At 44.3% G+C, this 26501-nt stretch overlaps 8 protein-coding genes across 8 annotated transcripts; 5 read left to right on the top strand and 3 right to left on the bottom strand.

Moving 5' to 3' along the window:
• Positions 1-4651: 4651 nt before the first annotated feature.
• On the bottom strand, positions 4652-6102 carry ONS95_014185 (uncharacterized protein). Its single transcript, XM_058507839.1, has 3 exons — positions 5946-6102; positions 5771-5885; positions 4652-5718 (listed from the first exon to the last, which is right to left on the bottom strand). Exon 3 carries the CDS (start codon positions 5594-5596, stop codon positions 4892-4894), a length of 705 nt encoding a protein of 234 aa, XP_058357010.1. The 5' UTR covers positions 5597-5718; positions 5771-5885; positions 5946-6102; the 3' UTR covers positions 4652-4891.
• A 1959-nt stretch (positions 6103-8061) lies between these two features.
• Positions 8062-9675, top strand: ONS95_014184 (uncharacterized protein; the record flags this gene model as incomplete). The annotated part of the gene is made up of 2 exons (XM_058507838.1): positions 8062-8298; positions 8347-9675. 2 exons carry the CDS (start codon positions 8062-8064, stop codon positions 9673-9675), a joined length of 1566 nt encoding a protein of 521 aa, XP_058357009.1.
• Positions 9676-10315: 640 nt separating this feature from the next.
• ONS95_014183 (uncharacterized protein) lies at positions 10316-11628 on the top strand (the record flags this gene model as incomplete). Its single annotated transcript, XM_058507837.1, has 5 exons — positions 10316-10532; positions 10585-11192; positions 11246-11277; positions 11329-11498; positions 11567-11628. The coding sequence occupies 5 exons, from the start codon at positions 10316-10318 to the stop codon at positions 11626-11628; spliced, it is 1089 nt and encodes a 362-aa protein (XP_058357008.1).
• A 514-nt stretch (positions 11629-12142) lies between these two features.
• Positions 12143-13684, top strand: ONS95_014182 (uncharacterized protein; the record flags this gene model as incomplete). Its single annotated transcript, XM_058507836.1, has 2 exons — positions 12143-12870; positions 12928-13684. The coding sequence occupies 2 exons, from the start codon at positions 12143-12145 to the stop codon at positions 13682-13684; spliced, it is 1485 nt and encodes a 494-aa protein (XP_058357007.1).
• A 646-nt stretch (positions 13685-14330) lies between these two features.
• Positions 14331-14648, top strand: ONS95_014181 (uncharacterized protein; the record flags this gene model as incomplete). The annotated part of the gene is made up of 1 exon (XM_058507835.1): positions 14331-14648. The coding sequence occupies one exon, from the start codon at positions 14331-14333 to the stop codon at positions 14646-14648; it is 318 nt and encodes a 105-aa protein (XP_058357006.1).
• A 23-nt stretch (positions 14649-14671) lies between these two features.
• On the top strand, positions 14672-15352 carry ONS95_014180 (uncharacterized protein; the record flags this gene model as incomplete). The annotated part of the gene is made up of 1 exon (XM_058507834.1): positions 14672-15352. One exon carries the CDS (start codon positions 14672-14674, stop codon positions 15350-15352), a length of 681 nt encoding a protein of 226 aa, XP_058357005.1.
• A 3112-nt stretch (positions 15353-18464) lies between these two features.
• Positions 18465-18797, bottom strand: ONS95_014179 (uncharacterized protein; the record flags this gene model as incomplete). The annotated part of the gene is made up of 1 exon (XM_058507833.1): positions 18465-18797. One exon carries the CDS (start codon positions 18795-18797, stop codon positions 18465-18467), a length of 333 nt encoding a protein of 110 aa, XP_058357004.1.
• Positions 18798-22862: 4065 nt separating this feature from the next.
• On the bottom strand, positions 22863-26034 carry ONS95_014178 (uncharacterized protein). Its single transcript, XM_058507832.1, has 2 exons — positions 25919-26034; positions 22863-25864 (listed from the first exon to the last, which is right to left on the bottom strand). Exon 2 carries the CDS (start codon positions 25848-25850, stop codon positions 25233-25235), a length of 618 nt encoding a protein of 205 aa, XP_058357003.1. The 5' UTR covers positions 25851-25864; positions 25919-26034; the 3' UTR covers positions 22863-25232.
• Between the last annotated feature and the right edge of the window lie 467 nt (positions 26035-26501).

Below are 26501 nucleotides of genomic sequence, written 5' to 3'. Positions count from 1 at the left end.
TAAATCCTCTTAATTTACTTATTATTTAAACAGAATCTTATACTATTAGCTTAAAAGCTATTATAAGTAAAACAGAGCTTCTAGTACTTAATTAGAGAGTGCCGGTATCTGATTCTATAAGGGTAGTTAGTCTTCTTATCTCCTTAATTTAAACGGGAGCGATTCTAAGAGCTTCCGGAATAGTTTTACAAGCCTCTTATATTAGAATAATTACCTAGTATTAGTATAGCGTAGAAATTATTAGCTCCCTTACCTCTGTTCCGGTAGTGCTCTTCTATATTTGCTATAAACGCTAGACTATACTCCTCTAGTGTTATACTATACTAATATCCTAGAGTATTATCTCTTATAATATTAGTAAGTACTTAAGTAGCTTAAGTCTCTAACTAAACTAATATTATATTTAGGAAAGCTCGTATACTATGTACTCCTTATATATTAGGAATATTATACGCTCTTGTAAGATAGAAGTTCTTTTACTATAGCTTATACTATATATAAGGTTTAATTCGCGACTTCTTATCTTAATATATTAGTAGGCTAAGTATATTAGTATAGTCTGAAATAACAGAGGTTAGTACTACTGCGTCTAAAGGTGCTATATCACACTTAATAGACCTGACTAGTACTTATAGTTCTATAGCGCTCTCAGCTATATTATTATTAATTACGTTAGTTAGAATAAACTAGCTAATAGTATTATTTACCTAGTTAAAGAGGTTCTAAATACGATTATTAAGCGCTATCTATTTAGCTAGCTTATTTAAGTACTCCTTTATTCGAGCTTCCTAGAGTACTTTAATATCTTTAAACTTAGCTTCTAAGAGCTTACTTATAAATACCGGCAGTTCTATTATATTCTCTCTTTCCTTAGTAGTAGTAGTGTTCTATTTTACTAGTAGATCTAAGTCAGCTTATATTAATAACGCTATCTATTTACTAAAGTAACTATTTATCTCCTCTTATATAAAATCGTTAATACTAAAGAGATTTAGTTATTACTTAATAATATTTCTAATTTTATTAGTATTAGGGTTAATAAATCTCTAGATTCCTTTAAGTTTAGTATAATACTAGAAGGTTATTTACTATTAAAGTTATTATTTTCTTTAATTAAGAGTATCGCTCTCTTATTTAATTAACTTATCTTAAAATTATATTAATATATTAAAGAGGCTTTCTATAGAACTAATAGTATTAAGAGTATTTCAGGAAGTTTAAGGAGGTATTTAAAGAAGTTCTTTAAGTAGTAGTATAAGTATCTCTTAATACTACTTATAACTCTACCTATACTACGTAGTATACTTATATAGTAGCTTAAATAAGTGAATATAGCTCTTAATTATCATATACTATAAGGAGAAGCTTTATATAATATAAAAGTCTTAATTTATTAAGGTATTCTAGAGCTCCCCTATAGAGGAAAGCTTCAGGAGTTCTAGTTATATAAGCAGCCTCTAGTTGGCTGAAGCGCCTTAGGGAGTGCCTCAGGTGCGCCAGGTACACGACATATTATTAGGCTTATATCGCCCGATTAGGCAAGGCGGCGGCTTACTTTTATATAGAATTTACCTGAATTAAATTATAAGCTTATTAGCGATTTCTTAGCGTGGATATTTATAGCGTTAAAGGCTTAGCGAGACTAGCTTTAAGGATATATATAGAAAGTGTAAGTCTTTTTAAATTATCAGTTAAAATCCACGCTAGTCTAACTATTTTTAGTTAGTTTAAAATTAAAAAATAAACTTAACTTTTAATTTTTAATTCTAATTAAAAATATTATATCTTTCCTAATTAGGTCTAGCTTATATATAAAAGTAAGTCTTATAAAAGGCGCCTAAGGCGTATAAGACGGCCTTTTATTATTTAAGGCCGACGTATGATAGCCTCTTATATTTTAAGGCGCCTTAAGCGTAAAAAGCGACTATTTAGTGAAAACAGCGAAAATAGCAGGTAGTACGTGCACCCGGCGCCAGAATTTTTTACTAATAAGAGGAATATAAGGGCTATAAATAGATATAGTATTAACTTAAACTAGCTAGAGCATCTTCATATAAGGTATTATTAGATTTCCTACTTAATCTTTATACTAACTTTCTATAGATTTATTTTTATATACTTATAATCTCTTCGACTTATTAAATAATAAGAATTCCGTGATCTTCTTAAATATCTTAACTCTAATTCTATATACTAGATTCTACGCGCTTACTCTACGATTATTATATAAGTATAATAATAGTTCAAAGCTTATAAGGAAATAATTAAGAATAATATTAAAATTACGCGGTTCAGAATATATGTTTCTTATAATATATAGATATTACTAAATAACCTTCTTATACTTACTATTATCTTCTAAAATATTAGTATAAATAGAAAAGTAAAGAGAATTATAGTAAGTCTAAAAGAGGTCTTAGGGAATAAAATAAGAGAGAATCTAGCTTCTCTTATAATAGAAATTATTAAGGATTAAGAGATTTAGTTAAATTTAAGCTATTTTATAATAGATAATATAACTAATAATAATTCTATAATATAGTATATTACTCTTAATATTTCTACTACTTCTTTTATAGTTTTTACTAATAAATAACTATAGATCTTTATTAAAGCTTTAGTATTTAACATAACCTGATTTCCTATTAATTATATTATATTAGTTATATTATTAACCTCTCTATGAAATCTTTCTTATTTATTACTAATAATAAAACGCTTAAATCTATAGAGGAGGAAGAAATAATAAACTAGTAGCTATAATAAATAATAGAATAGATAAGGGAATAGTATTAAAACAGATCTCTTAGGAAGCTTTATAATTTCGTTGTTTTTATATAATATAGTATCTTACGTATATAAAGGTTTCTAGTATTATCTGGAAATCGTTACTTTTATTAAGATAACTCTATATACTAGAATTTATAGTATTTAATACTAGAGGTAGCGCTCTTATTATAAGACGCTATTAAAGAGTATTTTAATACTTATAAAGAGGCTGAAATCGAATAGGATTACTTAAATACTAATAAATAGCGTATTTTATATAAGATTTATAGCTTTTTAATTACTAAGTCTCTTAAAGGCTATAGAGCTTCCCTTAATCGAGTTCTACTTTTAATAGATTTTATACTTAATTACTTTAAGAAAGTAAAGGTTCGATTTTAAGATAATATTAAGCTCTTTACGAAAGTTAATTTAAAGTAGAAAAAGATAGATAAATATTATAGTAAAAGTAACAAATCTCTAGCTTATATTATAGCTCTCTTATTAAATCTTATATATAAATAGTTATATATTAAGTAATTCTAGAGAGTCTCTTAGTAAGAGAAAGTAAAAGTAGCTATTTAGAAGCTTTAAGATAATAAATATAAGCTAGAATCGACTATTCTAACTCCTCTAATATTTCCTATATCTTCTAATAATAAGTTTAAGCTTTAGCTATATTAAATTGCATTAGTAAAAAATTCTGACGCTAGGTGCACGTGCCACCCGCTATTTCGCTGTTTTCGCTAAATAGTCGCTATTAACACTTAAGGCGCCTTAAAATATAAGAGGCTATTATACGTCGGCCTTAAATAATAAAAGGCCGCCTTATACGCCCTAGGCGCCTTTTATAAGACCTACTTTTATATATAAGCTAGACCTAATTAGGAAAGATATAATATTTTTAATTAGAATTAAAAATTAAAAGTTAAGTTTATTTTTAGATTTTAAACTAATTAAAAATAGTTAGACTAGCGTGGATTTTAACTAAGAATTTAAAAAGACCTGCACTTTTTACGTATATCCTTAAAACTAGTCTCGCTAAGCCTTTAATACTATAAATATCCACGCTAAAAAATCGCTAATAAGCTTATAATTCGATTTAGGTAAATTTTATACAGAGGTAAGTCGCCGCCTTACCTAATCGGGCGATATAAGCCTAATAATACCCCCTTATAAGGTATACCTTTATAAGTACCTTTAATATCCTTAGGATTAGTATTATTAAGCTTTCTAAGCTTACTAATATATCTTATATAATAAATAAAAAATCGGACCTACTTTTATTTTATATGCTAGTCCTAATTAGGCTTATAAGCACTTATAGCGCCTTAGTCGCCTTAGGCGCCTACGTTGTTAATTTAAATTAGTATATACTACTTCTGGGGTCGCTAGCTATTAAATTAATCGATATATAACTTAGGCTAGAATAGCGAAAATAGCGCCTTTAGCGGCCAGCCGGCGGCTGCCTGGAGCTAGATTTTTTTGCTGATGTAATATACTAACTTCTATTATAAACGAATATAACTAATATTATAAGACAGAGTATATTTATAGCTATAATAATACTATTAAGTAGTAGCTTAAGCCTACGTAATAAAAGGCCTTTCTAAACCTCTTTAAAATAGCTCTTAATATACTCTTAATTCTAGCTATATCTAGTAATCTAGAACGCGCGTTTTCTATAGTAAAAAATTACTCTTTTAGATCGCCGGAATAAGATAAGTATATATATAATTAAATATCTAGAGTATTTAAAGTCGTAGACTAGTCTACTAGAATAGGAGCTTAAGGTTCGGGATTTAAAGGTTATATAAGATAATACTGTTTTAAAAGGGCTAGGGATTAACGAAGTAATTAGAGACTCTATAGAGGCAAATTTATAGGTTAGTTTATCTCTCCGTTCTTTAGAACAACCTTATTCCGTTCGTTTTAGCTGTACTAGAACTAACTACAGTTTATAATCAGGTAGTAAAACTATAGTTAGTTCAAAAGCCTCAAAACGAGGTCGTTTGAACGGCCGTTTGAACGGCCGTAAACTATCGACTACACTGTACGTCGCCCTGCTTAACCACTGACTTTCATGGATATGCGGCAGGTGAAGAGCATGATTCCGTCTCACTCATCAATCACTTGGTCCCTCCTTCACATCAAACTCCACCACACTCTTGACACCCTCGACCGCACTTCCCATAACCTTTTTCGCATCCGCTCCCCTCTCCATACAAGCATCCATCAAGCCCTTCTCTCCTTCCATCTCACTTCTTGACATTCCGTATACCTCACCCACCTCAACCATCCCCAAAACCTCAATCAAAGCCTCCAAACTACTCTCAAGCACACAACACACTTTGGCGGTATCCAACACCGCACCAGACACATGTACATCTTTTACTGCGAACTCAGGTGCTCTGCTACCGTCTATTCCGCTTGCTGACCTGGTGGTGCTCAATAGATCGGGCTCCCTAGATTTAGTAGGAGATTGACCGACAGACTGAGCTGAAATGTTTCGCTTGATTCCTGTATCGAGGGAAGAAAGGTGGTTCCGGACTACGGAGAGTGCTGATTTGAGAGTTTGAATATCAGCTTTTGGTGAAAGTACTGGTGGGTGTGGTAATGACGGGAGTGATGCTTCGTTCGTTGATCTGTTGCTTTGGTGGCCGGAAGTTCTTGATGGTGTGGACAGTCGTGCTTGATCAAGAGGCGACGGGATTATGGGCTGGACAGGATCTGTTCTGGGCGTGTAGCCGAAGTAATCACTTGGAGGTGTGACTTCCACTGTTGGGATGGTGCTCATAGTTGACCTTGATGGAGACATGTGGGGATCCATCCCCTATGGTTCTGGTTAGTTAATTTCCTACCAATCAGCATTTCACAGGTAATGCATACCTCGAAGTCATGTTTATTAGCAGTAACTACAGAACTATGGCGTTCATCCTCCACTTGCGGATCCTGTGAAGCTGTTAGCAATGAGATCCTCTTCGGTTGCGGGAAGTAAACAAACTCTGACGTCATATTCCGCGTCTTTCAACCTCGACTTGGTTGGTGAGGCATACATTGTGGACCGGCGATGGTGACGCCTGCTAAATGGCGTAGGAGAATCCATCATAGTAAGTCTACTGATGGGTAGTCGATAAAATTAGAGCTAGAAGACGAAAAGGCAGCAATCTGTGGCTCACATTATCTGCACGGCGTTCGCTCGAAAGTTCGACCTTGTGCAAGGCCCTCTAGGTTTGTCGTTATTTGCCTTTTCGCGTCAGCTGGCTGAGGTGGAAAGAGTCATTCGGCCCAGGACGAATGTCCGAGGACTACCGCAAGAGCGGGTTTTTGATATCGTCCCGGTGAATTTCAGCGTGTGGCGTGACGTTGACATGCGACATTGAGTTCGCTTACCGATGACACGAGCGTAAACAGGATCAAATTTTCGGTAACCAGACACGAAGCTATGTCGTTCAAGCACAGCCTCATACGGTTCGTGGCGGAACACTTTCATTCTACTTTTGGCTGTGCTCTTCCTCACTTGTCAGCACCTTAATCCTTTTCGCATCCTGCACTTTCTGTCTAGCCTCTCTGCGCTTCCGCTTCTGAGCCCTCGCATACCCTTGCCAGATGCTCACCGTATCCTCTCCTCTTCGACAAATGCTGGGTATCAATCTTAACTTGTATATAGAGGTTGTAATTGCGCGTACTGGCTACGACTCATGTCCAGACTAGAGAGAATACGAGGAAGAGGAGTCGGCGCGTGAAAGAGCTGAAAGCGAGGACGATTGATGTGAGTATTTTACCGACAAAAGTCGGGTCTGAGAAATTGTTAAATACATGGGAGAGGGGAGGGTAGGGATGGCATATGCATGTAGGTAGCTTCTTGTCTAAATGTCTATTTTCTGTCTTCGAATTCGTGCGAAATCACGCCGAAGACAGTGGCTCCAAATCACAACGGTAGCTGTATCGTCAGCTAAGGTGTATTCTTTTGGGCAGCGTAGACTCCCGAAAAAAGAATGATGATAATGGTAAAGAGCATGATGGACCGTCCCTGCCGAGTCGTTTCCTCGATCTGGTGTACTGATTTGCGCATTTGGACAATACTTGCTTGCTGCTAATTCAGACCTAGAAGGTCATTCAACTAGAAAGTGCTATCTTTGGCACCGTCTGGTAGGATCTGGCAGGGGGGTTTTCCCTGTCCACCAACAGTGGAAGTCTTCTGTGCAGACATCGTTTCAATCTAACAACCAGCACTTTCGTCTTGTTGTCTGCTCCGAAATATGCTTATTGCTCTTTGATCCGAGACTCCTCGGCTGCCATTAGGTCGTTATCCTGTTGCTGGAGAGTTTCGAAACATTCTTCTTGGTCGACATTTCTGAAGCGGCCGAAGTAGTGAAGGAAGAAGATATCTTGTACAGAATCGCCATGCTCATAAGGATAAGCAGGTTCTGGGATTGTCATGATCACCCATTTTCAACTGAACGATGGAACATTGGAAAAATGTGCGCCAATTGAGAAAATGAAGTGTGAGGTGATCCAATAGAAGCAGCCTCCAGGAATTACCCCGTCGCTCCCTTACGCTACAAACGATCACCGTGCAGGAACACAAACAAACCGTCGTCCACTACGCTACCTCCTGCCTACCTACCTACCTACCTACCAACCTCTACTTTGTCGCAAACAAACGCATCCTCCCGAGCAACACACAATAGCCCCAAGTCTCTTGTCGCAACACTATCAACTTATAATACACCATGACTTCCGATCAGAAAACAAACATGCCATACAATACTCGAAGAAAGTCGCTCTCGTTGCCTTCTCTAGGCATACATCTTCCAGTAACTCATGCTTCCAGAGGTAATGATGGGTAACTAATCATATTTCACCGTACTAGGAAGGCTCCAGCAGCCACTTGAGCCGCATCAAAATCACAGGTCTCTCTTTGCACGTTTGGGGGGCTGAGCAACCCAGGAGATGATTGTCCAAGATTACAAGCCTACTATTGGCCCACTTGATAAATCAACAGGTGTTGATAGTCTCAACCAGCTCCCCTTACCGTGCTCATTTGCCGCCACCATGTCACGACCCCTCGCATTCCGGGACCGGGAGGAAACCCCCACCATCAAGCATAGCTTCGATTGATAATTCAATAACGCATTTGATGAAAGCAGCTGATTGAATCTGGCTCGGCGATGGATGTTGGCGCATAGACACGGGACATAGCGATGGTGTCGAAAGATACTTAAGATTAAGTGTCCCGCGTTGAAAAAAAAAAAAAGGAGATGGCTTGTCCCGATGCCGCATCATCTCAAAATGACCTCGAATCCAACGTCTAACGACGAAAAATCTGCCTCAACACCGCCTATTGTATCTACAGACCTCGAAAATGCAGCACCCGCCGATGTACAAGACAAGGATGTTGCAATTGCAATTGTGGGGGAGCACAGACATGCTATCGACCCCGCGGTAGAAACTCGAGTGGTGCGGAAGATTGACTGGTTTTTGGTGCCGGCGATGTTTTGCGGTTATGGATTGGTGTATTATGATAAGGTATGAAACTTTTTTGAACTAGGAGAATGTTTCATTGACTCCATACAGGCAATCCTGGGCAGCGCGGTGCTGTTTGGAATGACCAAAGATCTCCACCTCACGCAAGTTGACACTTCGACCACCCCTCCTACCACCGACACCTCTCGACTATCATGGGCTACCTCGATGTTCTACTTCGGAATGCTGGCTGGACTATACCCTATGACATTTGCTCTGCAGAGATTCAACATGGGAAGAATATTGGGGAGCGTCGTGTGTTTCTGGGCGCTGGTCTGCATGCTTACCGCAGCTGTGACTAGCTGGGAAGGCCTGTACGCCCAACGATTCTTTTTGGGATTCGTGGAAAGCATCATTCCGACTGGCTTCATGTGTATCGTGAGCTCTTTCTATACACAAAGGGAGCAGTCGCTGCGGCAGAGCTGGTGGTTTTCTGCGACGGGGCTTTTCACGATCCTTGGTGGGGCATTGAATTATGGATTCGGTCAGATCACTGGTGGAGCATTGAAGCGCTGGCAGTACATATATCTACTGGCGGGAACTCTCACGTTTCTTTTTGGAATCGTATGCTTTTTTGTGCCGGATTCCCCTGTTTCAGCTTGGTTCCTTACGCAGGGTGAGAGAGTCGTTGCCACCGAGCGGCTCAGGCATGGACAGACAGGAGTTCGATGCACAAAGTTCAAGATCTCCCAGGTCAAAGAATGTTTCCTGGACATCAAGTTCTGGCTAGTGGCTCTTATGATGGCTTCCGCCTATACAGTCAATGGAGCTGTCAGTGGCTTCGGCCCGTTAATCGTCTCCACTTTTGGATACTCAGTTTTGGACTCCATTCTCTTCCAATTTCCCCTCGGCGGGATCTGCCTTATATTCATCCTCCTCACTGGATATCTCTCCTCTCGAATCCCGAACATTCGGATCATCATGCTTGTGCTCTGCTGCTTTCCAGTTATGGCTGGCTGTGCCATGATCTGGAAATGTGATTGGTATCACCGCGCTGCGGCACCAGTCGTGGGTTATTCGATCATTGGATTCTTCGGGCCAGTGGTGTCTTTGATCATCTCGATTGGAATGGCCAACGTTGCAGGGCAGACTAAGAAGTGCTTCATGGCTGCGACAATCTTCGTAGCCTACTGCGTAGGCAATATCGTTGGACCCCAACTCATCAAGTCGCAAACCAAGTCCAGACACTATCCTGAACTTTGGCTGGGACTCATTATTTGCTATTGCATAACGATAGTCTCTGCTGTTGTGTTGTACTTTGTTCTTGCGAGAGAGAATAAACGAAGGGAAGCTCTGGATTTGAATGATGTCGACCGGGACAAGATGGCTTTCCAAGATCTTACCGACAAGGAGAACCCTTATTTTAAATACATGCTCTGATATAGACGCGTAAAACAGACCACATACACGATATATACGAATATAATGTTTGGTATAATTGTTTGTGTGCCCTGAGAAACGACCGTATCTATAGCTTATACGAACTTGCTTTGCACTGCCTAATCTCAACAAACTAAGCGATCTTTTGGGAGAAAAGCTCTTGTCCCTTTGAACAATCTGATAGCCAAGTGTGCTATCGTCATTTCTCCCTTGCTTCGATATTGAGTGTGGTGGGGCTGCAATACCCCGCCATCACGGCCGGGCTCCCCGATGCTTCAGGCTTTATTTCCACGGCGCATTAACTCCAAGGCGAAATCCAGAAGCATTATCACGCCGGCTTCAATCACCCAGCAAAGCAAGACCGGGCCGTCTCGATTACAAAACAATCATCGCAACCGGCCGTAACGCAAAGAATCTTCATGAAGCCTTGCTCGTAGCACCGGACCGATGTCCTAAACAGGATATTCCCCGTAACCGAGGCACGATGTCCGAACCTTCATGGCTGTCCCGCAGTAGCAGAGTTTCAAAACAACACTCCACGACGCCATAATTGTGGCTCATTGGTAAGCTATTCTGCTCTCCTAAAAATCTATTCTCCTTGATCTGATATATAAGAAGTACTGCCCTTCCAGACTCAAAAATGGGTAAAGCGATCCCCCGCAAAAGCAACATCATGTCTCAATCCACATTCACATCCGTCGTCCTGGCTCAGCGCCCAAAGGCTCTCATCGTCCCCGGCGAGACCTTCTCTCTCAAGGAGAACCCTATGATCAGCGAGTCGGATCTCAAAGATGGACAGCTTCTCGTCGAAACACTATACCTGTCCCTCGATCCTGCAATGCGAGGCTGGTTGAACGGTACGACTTCAGACCTCCCTTCCTCCCCTCTTACGTGACTGACATACTGCAGATGCTCGTTCATATGTCCCTCCAGTTCAGATCGGCGAAGTGATGCGCGGAGCCGTCATTGGAAAGGTTCTCGCCAGCAAATCTTCCAAGTTCTCGCCTGGCAATTATGTTACCGCTTCCCCAGGGTGGAGGGAGGTTGCAATCGTGGCAGAGAAGGACGCCTCGCTCCTCGAAGTCCCAGAAAACGGCAAAGTGACCGACGCCCTAGGTGTCCTCGGCTTAACTGGTCTCACAGCCTATTTCGGCATCACAGATATCGGTCAAGTCAAGGCCGGTGACTTTGTTGTCGTTTCTGGTGCTGCTGGAGCGACGGGCAGCGTAGCATGTCAAATTGCGAAGTTGAAGGGAGCGAAGGTTCTGGGTTTGGCAGGTAGCGACGATAAGGTCCAATGGTTGAAGGACCTTGGTTGCGATGACGCGTTGAACTACAAGAATACGGATTTTGCGACTCAGTTCAAAGAGAAGACGAAAGATCTGATTGATGTTTTCTTCGACAACGTTGGAGGCGAGATCTTGGAGTTAGCCTTGAGCAGGGCGAAGGCTCATTCGAGATTTGTGATGTGCGGTGCCATCAGCCAGTATAATTCAGCAAAGCCAGTTGGGCCAAAGGTATGTCGCCATGTTGAAACTCATCATTCTTCTCCTGCTAACAAATGACTTAGAACATCTCTATGGTCATCGCTATGCGAATCAAGTAAATCAACGTGCTTCTCTTATGCCAAATCAACTACTGACTTGATTCCAGGTTGCAAGGATTCATCGTCTTTGACTATCAATCACAATACAAGGCCGCGAGAACAGAGCTCACTCAATGGTTGTCTGAGGGAAAGATTCAACGAAAGGAGACGATCATCAAGGGTGGCTTGAAGGCTGCTGAGCAAGGTCTATTGGATCTTTACAACGGTATCAATACTGGTATATTCTCCCCTGCTGGCGCGTTGCGTCATGTGACAGATGGACCACTGACACAAGTTTTTTCACAGGCAAGCTTTTGGTCGAGGTCAAGGCCGATGATTCTGAGAGCGGTGTTGGCTCAAGGTTGTAGGATATTATGAAATAGAAATTATGTCTTCCATTTGATTCCTCCACTTTGCCTAGTAAGCCTCCCCAAATTGCAGTGATCCTATGTGGACTCGTCCACGCTTCCGGGTCGTCCACAGCGGGAGGTATCTCCTTGAACAACGAGCATATGTTCACAAGCCTTGGTATAGAAGCATATGTATCAACATTCAATTACAACTTTGAAGACCAAAAATCTGCACTACCCTGTCCGAACTGTGGCTGCCCGCCGATCTCGTTTCCGCGGCACACGCCAGCCTGATCGCAAACGCAGCCTCGACAGAGAGCCCGCCGAGCTCACTAAGCTCAAGCAAACACGGCAGGACGCCCTGTTTGTATGTGATCTATCAAGCTACGAAATCATTTATGATGTAAGGCTTTCTTTCCAAAGTCAAGGACAATTCTTAAACACTCCATCCGGACATTTCTTTGTTTCCTCTTTTCATTTCTGCTTGCACATCGGAAACCTCACCATCATATATTGAGACACCACCCCAGAGATGACTGTAGATGATCAAGCCCGCGACAATGGCGATGATTCACAGAACAGTCAATCTCAACCGACAGCCTTATCAGGTGCAGCGACTCGCAGAGTTCCCAATAAGCTAAAGCACGTGGATAGCCACGTGCAAGAGGGCGAGACATCTAGCGAGACGTCAACAAAAGATGCACGTCTGTCCTCACGAGGAACACGACCTCGAAATTCCAGCATGAAAAACAAATCGTCAGACTCAAAACCTGAATCAGCCGACAGTGCTGCAAAGTTACCAGCGATGGATTCAGCCCAGGATTCTAAGAAGATAACTCCAATCAATAACTCCAACCAATTCCGTTTCGCTGCTCCGCCAAATCAATCCAGGAAGGCCATTCAACTACTTGGCAATGTGTTTGGGACTCTCAAAAGACCGATGTACTTGATCATCTACTATGCTGTCGTCTGCGGAATTATTGGTCTTGCGGCCATCTTCATCATCGGGTTCACCCTCTCAATCGCCAAGTCAACCGCATGCGCACCGCCCATTTTGAGACGCACGCTGCCATTCTGCGAGCCTTTGATCAGACCCACCAGTCATGTTGAATTCCAAAAGCTGGGTAATCTGCAAAACATGCTCGAGGAGATCCAAGAGGCTAGCGTGGGAGGAGTGACGCTGCCGTTGTTGATGAAAAGAGGTGAGAATGCTGTTCGAGAAGTGGCTGTGAACGTGGAGTTGAGCAATTTGCCATCCAAGTCAGTGATCACCTACTATTTCTTCTCGGTAATCTGGCTGACCTAATTTGTCCACAGGAATGAAATCAGCAAGACACTCCGCGAGTTTCAAAAGAGAGCACACACAGCTGGCGATGATCTCCGCACGTTCAATTCACATCTCGACCGCACCATGGACTCTATCATCTCGACCAACGAATGGACTGTCCGTACACTCGGAGACATCGCTCGGGAGGAGGATGTCGAGAACAACAATGGCGCTCTGACATCGTTTGTCAATAAAGGTCTCTCAATATTTGAAGGACCAAAACCTTCAACTGAAGAAGCCGTAGCGCTGCAGTATATCCGGCATCTCTCGCAAGTCAAGGACGACATCGACGTCCTCATTACTGAAGCTGGTCTCTCGGTCATGAACCTCGAAGCACTCGAGAACTTACTTTGGAGCGTGACTAGGATGGGGAAAAACGACGGGAACCACATCACGAAGAGCAAGACCAAAGCTTCGAAGAAACTCTCTGCGATCTTCGGACTCAACTGGGATGAGATTGAAGGATTGGAGGAGCAGAGTGTGGTCGTCTTGCAGCTGTTGGAGCAGAAGGATGTCGCTTTGGCAAGAGTCACAGGAATGCTGGAGCACTTGAAAGAGATCAGTGCGGGGCTGGGAGATCTCAGAGAGCGGGTTGCGGTGCCGGGACAACCTCAGGCGCAGAAGGTGCCATTGTTGGTGCAGATTGATACTATTAATCGTGGACTTCAAAGGTTGGAGAAGGGAAGAGAGAGGACGAGACAGAAGAAGGATAGGTATTTGAAGGAGATTAGAGATCAGATTCGTTGAGGGGATGCTGATGCCAGACTGGGGGTTTCGGTTTCATACACTCTACTTTCAGACCACATGATCGAAGGAACTTTCTCAATACTTAGTATCAGAACAATCGTAATTAAAGAATCCTGCTCGTCTGAGAACTCTTGTAGGTCATCGTGAGTGCCCATAACTTTGTGGTGATTCCACTTACTGAAGAATTCGAGACATATCCGTAAAGCTTACTTGGCAGGTACTTGAAAATACACTTCCCGTACTGTTCTACAGCACTTAATACCGGATTTGACCGAAATGTACCATCCCTAACGATGCGATACATACATAACACACAGCTGGTCAACCAAAACACATTCACTCCCCTCGCTTAATCAAGAGGGGTAAATACGCCTATCACGTGGACGGACGAAATCTCCCCAATGTTACACTCTCGGCGCATTTTATATTGGCTTGGCACTCGCGCCTCGTACTATCAACCCCAAAAGAATCACCCCAATTTAACGCCTTATCGCACGACCATTTCCCACATTTCTTTCTTTTCCTCTTCTCCAAGCCTGTCCTTTTTCTTCTGTGCTGAAACATGTCGATCGATTCGATACCCGTCGCCACATAATCAATAATCCTAATACCTAATTCTGGTTTGTTTGCTTGTCGGTAATAGGAGATGCTTCCGTCGTCCGCTAAGGCCATAGCTCTGGCTCTTTGCATCGCAACGATTGTCTTTAGTGTGGAATGCAGCAGTATCGTCGTGCCGGATCAGATTGCTGCAGACACGGAATTCAAGGTGGATATCAGCGGGCAACTTGCGAATACAACTGGCTATGATACGTACCGTGTATTTCTGGCTGTCGACATAGGACCTGCGCTTGAGAAACTCGACTCCGTTGACGAGGACACCCGATACTGGAGGCCGTCGTGCTCCCTTGCTACGTCAATACCAATTACATCAGCAAACCCTACTTTCGCATCCCGTCTTCAGTAAGCGCCGATGGCGCCAAATACGCCATGGTGGTTGAAGCCTACAATGCAGCGGAGATCTTGGTGGAACCAAGCTCGGGATATGAATATAGAGAGGGGTACGGGGTCAAGGCATGGCCAAGTGAGCTATTCGCGGTGACGGGTGGTACTGCAAAATGGATGGAATCAGAACTCGAAACCGTTGTCAAATTGGGCTACATTGACCCTCTCAATGTTCCTTGCACCGCATGGGATTGTGCTCGCAACTGCACTGCTACATATGCTGGAGACAGATCGATGATTCGAATCCTTGGGAACGATTACCCGACATCGTGGAGGGACAGCTGTAATTGTATAAGAGGATGTCCAGCAGTGACATATCCAGCTTTCCATGTATTGTTCGGGGTGGATGAGAATTACAACGAAATCATCACCTCGACTGTCCTTGGACCATTGTCAACCACAGCCACCAAGACTGTGTTCACCACATCGGTTTCGATCGAAGGCCTCTCAACTACTGGTTCTGGGACACTGGCTTCACCAACGCCTTTCTCGAACTCGACGGGAACAGTATCAGGTTTGCCGTCAACGACAAGTAGCCGCATACTTACTCCGACTATTGACCCCTCACCGTCGCCGACAGGAAACGTGGGGAGCAGATTTGGGACAGGTCGAGTGCTGCCGTCGTTTGGAAGTTTCTTGTTCGCTCTTGTTCTTCTAGCTGCTTGACGGAGTCAAGAGCTTGATAAGCTGCGCAGCAAAAATATAATATTTAATAATATATAATGTAATATCTTGTACTCATTGCATGCATCAAAGACACTCGTAGTAAGTGAGAAGGAAAGAAGATATGCGGATTTAGCTAGGGATATGAAGCTCCTGAGTCCTGACGATCATCTCGCAATGATACCCGATGGAACATTCTTCCAGATCTTATAATTACGATCAATCTTTGAAGACTCTTGTGTACTCGCAGATTGCAATCTCGAACCACACAGATCTCATCAAAATACAGGCTTGGCTCCAAGCCTGCCGCGTCTGGGGATTTCTGAAGGGGGGTGGGGGAAGCTGTGGAGGTATAGCTTTCCTTTCGATCTTGGCTTCAAAAATACTACAATACTTGCATCTGAAAAGCTACCAAAATCACCTGGTTTTCTATCCCCATCCACCTCATCAATCAACCCCTCGTTCCCCAAGCCCCCCATCTAAATACTAGCTCCCGCTCCCTCTCCCTCTCCCGTCCCGTTCTCACCCCAAACCGGCAAAATTTCGGCCCTCAACCCCCTTTTCCCAACCACCCTATATGTAACCAAATACTACATTTGGCACCCAAGGCAGAGTACTGAGAGACCTGACCCCAGGAGAATCACTTGAAAGAACTCCGAACCCATGAGCCCCGTACGAGACATGCAGTGTTCTCAGGGAGGGAATGCGGGCGATTGAACGCTGCATGAACCCGTTCTTCATCCAGGATGTAGGTGCAGATGTATCCAGAGCGAGCCTGCAGCCGAACCTTTTGCTGGTTTGGACTTTCTTTTGGCTGATGATATAGACTTGAGAAGAGAGTAATCTTTTGTATTCCGAGACGGTGCCGAAGAGCAATAACCAGGACTCCGACAAAGGGGTTACGTTGTCGCGGGTGTTTCTATTCAGGGAGAAGTCTGAGCGTCGCATAGTAAGCGAGAATTTCAGATGAGGCTTGTCTCAGCTGTTCATGTCTCTTGAATTTTGAAGAGGACTTTTACTGCTAGGCAGCAAAAACTGGAATGGACATTGTGTTTATTTGACAACGTGCAATTCGAGCCCACCGTTGGGAAGAATATTGCAAGCAAACACAGCACTCGCTCAGCGGATTTGAGCGAGCCAGAAACAACAGACTTCTACAATAGGAGGTAAGTCGATGTACTTCTATCTGACAGATGAAAGCATCCCAAGCTTCCAATACATTTCAAAATCCTGTCTTGCAGCAGGACGTTCCACAAGCCCAGCACGTCGGTGACAGTATCATCACATGATTCAGCCTGCCCTCATCACCACCAAATCCACCCCCATGCTCCCAATCTCAAACCCATATCAGAGAAACAGACACGGAAATGGGCTACCAAACTCACGAGATTTTGTTGCAAGTCTCAAATCTGCAGGTCTTATTAAATCACCGTAGAGGCATGCGCAGAACCATACCTATCCCCGCCAAACAGCAATATCACGCGCGGAGTATCCCCCTAAGCAGACATCGTGGCGGGGCAGGCCGGCTGACCCTCGGAATCGCAAACCTATTATACATCTGACTTCGACTGGGAAAGAAACATGTTTTTTGTTGCAAATCGTATTCTTTCAGGCTATTTTGAATAGATTGAGTGACTGAGATCTAGAACTAGAATCTGTTAGTTGTGAGAGGAAAGCTGAGAAGGAGTGTTTGATCCAATTCCGCACGACATCAATCAGCAAAAAGCCAAAGCCACAACTCCACTTTCCGAGGTTACCTACAGCAGCATGGACCATGGACCAGCCGTCTCCCCTAAACCCAGACCACAGATCTCAAAAAGCAACTACAACTCTGCCTTCTTGCATCTAACTGGTCCAAAGCCCTCAAATCTCAGAATCAAAAGTTCTCTGTTGCAAGTCTCAGATCTGCAAGATATATTAACTCTTCCGTGCGCTGACAGGGACTGGCTGGCGTTCAAGCCCATCTACAGGTCCTTTCGGCGCATGCTTGTGATGCTATGATGCTATAGCGAGACATTTAAGACGGTCCGTCACTTCAATAGCATCTTACGTACGTCTTAGTTGGGGATGGTAGGTAGGAGGTATCCCGCCATGATATCCCGTTCAGCTGTCACTGACACTGGCTGCTGGTATCTCCACAAGACAAATTTAGCTAGCTAGCTAGTCCTTGTCCCCCTCATTATTCATGGTCACTGCGATAGATAATTGGATGGAAGGACCTAGAGAGAGGTAGAGAGAGACTCTGTTGCAAGTCGCCATTATGCAGGTCTTATTAAAGAAGCCCTAGAAACCCCAGAAGCTCAGGTAATGATCTTCTTAATTCCGTAAAGTTTGGATCAGATTGCGGAGGTCAACAGTCGGCTTTACTTCTTTTCATGCCTGCCTTGCTTGCCTCCTGCTGATTAGTTTTCAATCTGAATAATTGACTTGAGAAAAGGCTGGTGACCGCGAATATTGGGAAGCGATAGGCTGACTCGCGACTAGAGTAAAGGGGCAGTGGATTTGTATAGCATCACCAATCTCTTACCCGCACTGTTTTTTGATTAAAAGAACGTCAGCGTTACTTCGTGTTTATATTGCATCCATAGTTTCTCCATCAATGAGTTCCCCAGTCGTCGCAATCTCACGATATCACAAAATAACCTCTCCGACATCTGACCTACTTTTCCATACCCCGCAGCTACAACCAACCTGAGCCTCGGATCTTGAGAGTTTATTTTTAGATTTTGCTTCCGAACTGAACATATGATGATGAAATGGCTGCATCCGTATATTAAATTAAAAAGCACACACATTCACTCTATCCTCCCCATCCTCCCCGATTCGCAAATAAACTTGCTCTCCTGACGTCTCGTCGTCGTGTCGGAGCAAACCTCTTCCTTTCCACCCTGCAACCAACCGTCCAACCATCCAGACCCAGCCAGTCGTCCAGCCCGGACCACAAGATCACCAACACCTCCTCCCCATCACCCATGCCCTGCCACGCACGCACACATCCCTAATCCCTCCCCCGAAATTCTCTCTAATCCCCATCCAGCGCCTCCCATGCCCCAAACCGTCCAATGTCAGCCCCGCTCCTTCCAAAACCAGCTGCACCGTAATCTATTTTTTTCATTTAAGATAAATTAAAAAACAGCCGTGCGTGCCCGGCAGCGGCAGGGTTTGGGACAGACACATGGGACTGGACCACCATACATGAAGGTAGGCTTCGGTGGGGTTTGTTTGAAGTTCTGTTTGGCTGCGCTGAGCTGGGAACGGACTTATTTGCTTCCGTTATGCGTTTGCGTTTGTTTGCTTCGATTTGGTTTTGGTTGCCTGTTTGGGGATGAGTCAGGTAGGTGGGATTGAGAGGGTTGCATTGTTGGAATGGATTAGATTGGGGGGAGGTGATGACGAATTGCTTTGAAATGGATAACATGAACCAGATATCAAGATGGGTCGTGTTCATGAACAGTAGTAAGGTCCCAGCTCAAGCTCTATTCCAATGTATACTCCGTACAGGAAAGCATAGGTATCGTAGTAAGTGAGAAGTTTCTTAAGCGAAAAGAAGGAGATCGAGCTTCCACATCGACTCGAATCGCAATTAAATTATTACCGACGAGCGATAAAGAAGGTTTGAAGATAAGGGGGAAACCCGAAAATGATCTCCTCTCCCCTCTCCTCTCCTCCTCCTCCCAGACCACAGAAAGCCCAATGCAACCCCCGAATGCATCTCGCTAAAGTATCCTCCCCATACCATATCTTGGCAAGCCGATCACCAGCCCATCACAACAGCTCGGATGTCCAGCCATCCACTTCATCATTCCGACATCACCACTTAGCTTTGCTACCTCCAGACAAAAGCAAACATGCCCAAGACAAGCAAAAGAAGACAAGGCTATTCAGCCTGTAGAAATGCGATTTGCAACAAAAAAGATTTCCGTCTTATTTGTTGTTCTTGGGCAGGCATTTGTCATGTTTTGATAAGCTGGGGCTGGATCTGAGGTGTCATCGTGTACTTCACCTTTCCAAGGATCCAAAGGGGCGAGGGAGGACACACACTACTGGTACACGATGTTTATTACTCAGCTAAAGTTTTCTGATTTGAGGAAAACAATTCAGCCTGTAAAAATGCGATTTGCAACAAAAGCTCGCTCGCATTTCCTTGAAGCCTTCTCGGCGTTTGAGTAAGAGGGGTGGAGGCCCTGCTGACCATACATATTTCAAGACCACCAACCAAGGTTCCTTGGGCGTCATCGTATACCTTCCACGAGATGCGTACCAGCTCTAGCTCCAGTGGATAGTTGCGAGTAGGATACCGTGAATGAATAAAATCAATAGGAACTTCCAGTCTCCATGATCTCGGCCCCTGTGTGTAGGATGCAGATATTTGTATCGGCTCCGTTTCCCTCTCCTCTCCTCCCCTCCCACCCCGGCTACAAAGGAGATTTATAGTAAGCCTTTGATGTGACCGACAGTGTAATAGATGTCACAATGGTAGCTAATAGGCTGCTATCTACCAGATATTCTTGCACTAACTTGCTGCGCAAGATTCATGATACACATATACCGAAATCAGACATAGAGTCACCAGCACATCGTCATAAATTCCACTACCTACAAGAACATGTCTCAACAGGATAAATTCAAGCATTTAATCCTTTCTGCATATTGTCTCACTGAATAGAGACCAGTTTGAAGAATCAGTCTGCCCACAAGACCTTCTCATGCTGACGCATGCGAGCTGCGCCACTGATTCCCCCTTGATACATACTACCACCTTTCTCTCCAACCTAATCCATCTTCCCCTATCCGTATATGAATACAATCTGGAGGTTTTTATCTTAGAGCGACGTGACTAGCTTAACATGAAGGATCCTTTTTCCTGAACTGTGCCAGACTGTCATGGAAGAGAACGGTCGACCTGGCCATCTTCAGGCGGAGGAAGTTGAAGCTGCTGGATTTTATGAACGACACTTTCATGTGCTGAAAGGGAACGCAAAAGTTAGACACGCATGGGTTAAAAAGATGACTCGTAAGTTTCATTGTTGTCAATTTTGCGAGGGACTTCCCGATTGTGTATGATGCTAGCATGGCGTCAGGCAGGGCACCTTAGAACATCGGGGACTGTTCCAGCAGTTCATTGGTAATTGTGTATAAAAGGGAGCAAAACACGCAAGGAAAATAAATGGAGATCGTTACTGGTGTGGTGATGAGGGTCTATTTTTCCACCCTCGAGATGCTAGAACTGGATTGACTACTGGGAGGTGAAGGGGATGTTGATTAAAGCCAGGTATTGATTGCCACGCAGTATCGCTGTGACGTTGGAGATTAATCTCCAACTTTCCATTCTCTCAGTACTGTAATGCCTTCTTAGTTCGGAAATATATGGTGCAGAAGTGAGAACTAAATCAAAGATATTTCCCAAACACAGAACATGATATCTCCCCTGTGGCCGCTTCGCTGCCAGGGATCACATACTTGCGTCAACCGCCTCACGCATGTGCCTTTTTCTGTAGTGATCAAACTTTGGGCCTAATCTATACTGCATATATCAGATGCGCAAAAAAATCTTGTTGATTAAAAGACAATTCAGTCGATACTTAGATTAAATGGGGCACACGTGAGAAATGGCAGGTGACCCAAGAAACTATCTATGCCTGAGCTACGATCCAGGGAAGGATCCGACATACAGAGACTGCTATCATATAGATTACTGCCCCTCCTATGCATACGTGGAAGTCACTCTATACTGCATATATCAGACTTGCAACAAGACTTGTTGATGAAAGAACGCTGAGCCACTGGGAATCAGGTGGCTGGTCGTGGATTAAGCGAGGACCAGCCGTAAGGACTTCGCAGAATTTTGTGCCCATCATGGATTGCTCCTATGATAGCATTGTCCCTATCTGCCTAATAGATACCCTCTACTGCATATATAAGACTTGCAACAAAAGCGCGTGACTGAGTTAAGAGAAGCTTCATGCGGAAGGGGAAGAGGTGGCTGGCGAGACAATGAGTCGAGATAACTTCTCTATATCTCACGATATCATAACAGAAAATTTCTCGGACTCTTACAGCAATATTCTTATGTACCTAAGATTCAATCTATACTGGATATAATAGACTTGCAAGAAGAATGGCGGTATTGAGGAGTGGAGACCGAGCCAATCCACTTGGGTGGCCGGGAAATGGCTAGCCGAGCAGGATGTAAAATCATAACGATGCAGATATTAAGATCACAATATATTGAAGCATTATTATGAATCGACTTATCTGGTTCTAAGCTATTCTGCATATAATAGATGAGCGACAGACTCCACTGCCAGCAGGCTGTTTTGATCACGAGATCCAAGAACATTTCACGGGTAAGGTCCGAACAAAGCTGTAAGAAGCCCCAAAAAATAGGTTCAAAAGTCTTCGAAGTCTTTCATACTTTGTATCATACAGATTTTAAAGTATGTTGATGATGTTCCATGTTTTGAGTCCATATTTCCGTTCAAAGACAAGAGTTCCACAGGTTGTGAGAAATGGAGTCGATGAATTGCATTCACTTTTCGAATAGTTTTCAAGAGTCCTGTATATGGATATGGTTTGTAGATGATCTCACACTAACATTGTCGGCAACCATATGAGACAAAGAACAAATCTGTTGGAATGAAGGAAAGGGCGTGATAAGGGAAATAAGGAAGGCGTGTCGAAAACGCACAGTTGACAAGGATCTTGGACCTTTGACAACGATAAAGAGTTATTTATCTTTCAATTTCATATGATTTCCCCTGATTATAATCGACGTGCAACAAAACTTCGTGGCAGGAATGGCGAGTGCGTGAAGCAGGATCGTAGGCGACGAGGGTGGGGTACAAAGGGAACAAGGCACACTTGAGGTGTACATCAAAACCATCACTTTCCAAGCTTTGAAAGTGGAGCTTAGAGATTCTAACATTGTCTTCGGGCATTACGTCAGTGCATTCCAAATATGCAGCAAAAACATCGCAGCATTACAATTGTCAAGTGACAATCCAAATATGTGCTCGCGGGACTGGTGGACATGTCCTTTAGAACTTGATAAGGGGGGGAGGACCCAGTAGCTACACTTCAACATTGATTGTATACTATGCTTTATGACATATAATAGATATGCAACAAAGGCTTGTCAGAATGAAGTTTCTCAAATTTTGCCGGGGACGTGAATAGAAGAGGCTGGCACGTCAATATGTCAGACCGCTATTATTTTGCGGAGGTATTGGCAAGGACAGTATCCTATGGGGGTTGGGGAAGCATAAATGATGAAATATGATAATGAAAATTATATATTCAATCACAGCTCTAGGGCTATATTCGATCAATGCTGCGGATTCTTCCATGTCCAGCCCGAAAAATGCAGCCCAAAATGGCGAACTCGCTTATGTCCGGGACAGTAAACAAGAGGCTGGCATCCGCTCCCGCCTCCTTCCCACTTCCGGCCACATAGTCCAGATACGTATATTAGGCTTGATATTATGTGTACCATAGTTACGAGCGGTAAAATAGATAAAGGATATGCTACAATTCCTACATATCTACGATTTGCACAGAAGATACTTCGTAACGGAACTTCAATCTTGGCGACTCGCTTGAATAAAAGAGACAACCCCGCTTTCTGCCACTCCGTCGATGTACCTATGTCAGAACCTTCTACATTTACAACAGGATTTGGAGACAGCTTCAATAAAATTGATGCGGATCTACCATTAGCCAATACCATATCTCCAAGCTGTGCAGCAGACCATGACCAATTGCATCTCCCACCATTAATTACTGCGCAAATTCCACGCCCATCTCACACCCCACCCCACCACAGCTCCACAGGCCCTTACTCCCCCAAAAAGCACGAAACAATTCAAATCCAATACCAGTCCTACCAGCTATCTCAACATATCATCAGGCTTCTCTCACCCTCCTGAGATCGCCATTTTGCTGATGCAGGTAGGTCCCTAAAGCCACCATGCCGCCGCCCAGAACAGCCCAACCCCGCACAACCACATGGCATTCGGACATTTGCTTCCCTCCTCTCCAATCCCCGCAGTTGTCCGATTAATCCCTTTCTAATTCTGTTGCACATCGCATTTTGGGCTCTCAATTTTTTTTTCGCAACCCAATCTAGCCTCATAGTTACCTTCCCCTTCACCGCTCTCTCTCTGGTACCGACGTACCGTACCGTTCCAAGAGACGAGGGGTATCGGTCGAGCGATGCGAGGTACTGGCTGAGTTTGCCAGTGGAAGGCAGGACCTGGGATATGGCAGTGGTCTGTGTTTGGTTATGATTATGGCCATGACCTGAAAGTAAGGGATGTTTGGGGAGGGGGAGATAGATGACTCTGGGTCTCACGAGGCTACGACGAGGCAGTATTTGTTGTGGTGCTTAATTGTTCTGTCAGAAGTGGATGAGTAGGTACCGCGCCAGCTGCACTCTTTCGGATCCACTTACCTTATTTCTCTTATGATATATTCCAATCACTACCTACAGGTCGCAAATATAAACTACAATACAATACAATACACTACCAACCGTACACGACAATCTCTTCGCAGCTTGCATTCAACAATAACGATCCAAACTTGGACTGTACATAACCTTAGATACCTTACAGCCTGGTTAACAGGCCCACCAGAGCCTGTTATTATTTTATCCACAATACAAACTAAACAATCAATCCATCCATCCACCTGTAATTTTAGCGTTCTCATCGCAGACACCACTCACTCACTCACCCACTGGCCGCCGCAGCAGGTATTCGCCGCCACGGCCGCCTTTGCGTCGTGCCGTGCTGCGACAACTACCTACGAAGTTTAACACTAGATTCTGGTAACTGGGTGGCGATCTGTCAGTACTGTAGGGTGCAGTCAAACCAAATCCAAGCCCAAACCCAAATAAATCCAAACCCAAGTCCAAACCCAAACCCAAATAAATCCAAACCCCAACTCAACCCTAAGCCTTAAGCTCACGCCTCAAGCTCACACCATGCAGCCAGCCGACCAGGTAAGGTAAGGGACCGGTAAGGTTAAAATTGGCGTATCGGCAACGGAGCGGGTGCGCGGTTGGTGGTAGGAGGCGGCGGCGTTGGCGACGGCGGCGGCGACGGGCTGGGGGCGGGGGCGCTGATCATCGCGGGGTTGAGATTGTGAGGATGCGGGATGTGAGGTGTGAGGATGTAAGATGCTAGGATGTAAGATGCGAGGATGTGAGATGCGAGGATGTGAGGATGAAGGTGCAGCGAACGAGGTGAGGGGGAGCGGGGCGAGGGGCGAGAATAGGGGGAGTGAGGGATGAGAGATGGGGGGAGGAGGGGTGGAAACATGATTTTCTGGGCCGCAGGTAAATGGATTTAGTGGGAGAGATTTGGAACAGTGTTTGATGAAAGGGGGTTGATAGTGATGATGGAGCATCGGATTAGGAGGATACGGTGGGTCAGGGAGGGAGAGAGGAGTAACACCTCTGTCCTTGCAGAACGAGGTGGGCAAGGAGAGCGTGGCGATGGAGGGATGGGAATTTAGGTTCAGATGGAGTGCGGAAGATCAGACGACTGTAAGTGCACAGACGGGTGGGATGGAGATCGAGAGCCGAAAATGTAAATTCGGTCGATATATTTAAAGCTTGGATATCATATGTAATGAGGAGGAACAAAGAAAAAACTTTTGGTATATAAACACCGTCCAACGCCAGAAACTCCACTGCTCTTATCATCATATCTCTCGCTCCGTATTAACAACGCCGCAAGTCCACCCGACCATCAGCTCAAGCGATACCGTTCCCTCGCGAGCACTTATGATTCTTAACCAAATCCAAGCAAAATTTCCAAAATTTGGACAAAATATCCAAAGGAATGCCGTTACCAAGGTCGTAAAAGAGACAAAGGGCCGACTATTCCTCCGACTCGTGCACGGCGTAAAGCGGTTGTGAAAGCTGGTATGCGATATATTCATGGCGGAGATAGCTGCCTACCCACCCAACAAGCGGGTCTATAGCGACGTCTCCGACTTGTGGAGACGGCGGGGGGATATAGGTAGATTGCGAGCGAACATCGTAATCTTCGAGAGCTTCATAGACCGTATTGCTGACCGCGGTGGAGGTCACTTGCTGGACAGCATCTTGGAAGAGTGCGTCGTCCTCAGACGCAGGAATCTGAGGGCCCGGAGTGTGGTCGTCGAACCCGACACCGCTATCGTTGCTTCCCAAATAGAAGAACTCGGTATGGTGTTGCACGGAGGCGTCTGCATCTGCGAAGAATTTGTCCGTGTCGGGATCGATCTCAGGGAGGTCACCATCGAAGAGCTGGAAGTCCTTGTAATCGGCCGTCGGGCGATATGAATCGTCGTCCTCGAAAATTCCACTGTCGTTGAAGCTCTCCCCGCCAGTAGCGGCAGCTTCGTTGTTGCCTTGGTATATGGCCTCAGGAGAGTTGCCGCCTTCATTTCGCTCATTTGTAGAGGACTCGGTGGCGGCGATGCCTTGGGCAGATTGCCCAACGAAGGAAGACATTGTTGCTGTGGGAGCTAGGCACCGACATCAGTATGGACCGTCGCAGTTTGTGGAGTCCTGCTGCTTACATTTTGGGTTCGTATTGCGAGTGTTGTATGGCTCAAAATGCGGAGGCGCAAACCAATTTGTATGAATGCTGTGACAGCAGTGGAATTGTGGTGCAGGTTTGTTGTGAAGAGGAAGGACTTAATCAGAGAGATATGAGGGGGAGCTTGGACTCGAATGGGTGGTGAGGAGCGAGGCGAGAGGAAAAGGCGAAGGGGGATGAGAGAGGGACGCGAAACGGGAAACGGGATGGACCTACCAGCACTCACCCAAGCACTCGCTAGACCCCACGTCCACGAAGGACTTTCCTATGCCCATGGACTTGCTCATTAAATGATGCCACACGGGACCACTGTCGGTCTGGCATTGACCGACAGTCTATTACATCGTTGTGACAAGACGATGTACTGACCTGTCCATGGACGGAAAGGCGTGAATTGCCAGTTGAGATAATCCGGTCTGGTTTGGAGCATCCAGTGCTTCACTGAAGTTGGCGTGGGGAGCCAGCTGCTGGTGTACTGTGTATGATGTGCTGCGCCTTGCTGGATACTTCCCAAGCAAAAAGACATACAGCACATCCAGTCATGCAATACCGTACAGTCCAGT

This window comes from Cadophora gregata, assembly GCF_030347475.1.
Source record: "Cadophora gregata isolate MNR1 chromosome Unknown scaffold_8, whole genome shotgun sequence".
Lineage (NCBI taxonomy): Eukaryota > Fungi > Ascomycota > Leotiomycetes > Helotiales > Ploettnerulaceae > Cadophora > Cadophora gregata.
Note: the sequence above shows the minus strand (reverse complement) of the source record. Positions and strands in the feature narration are given on the sequence as shown.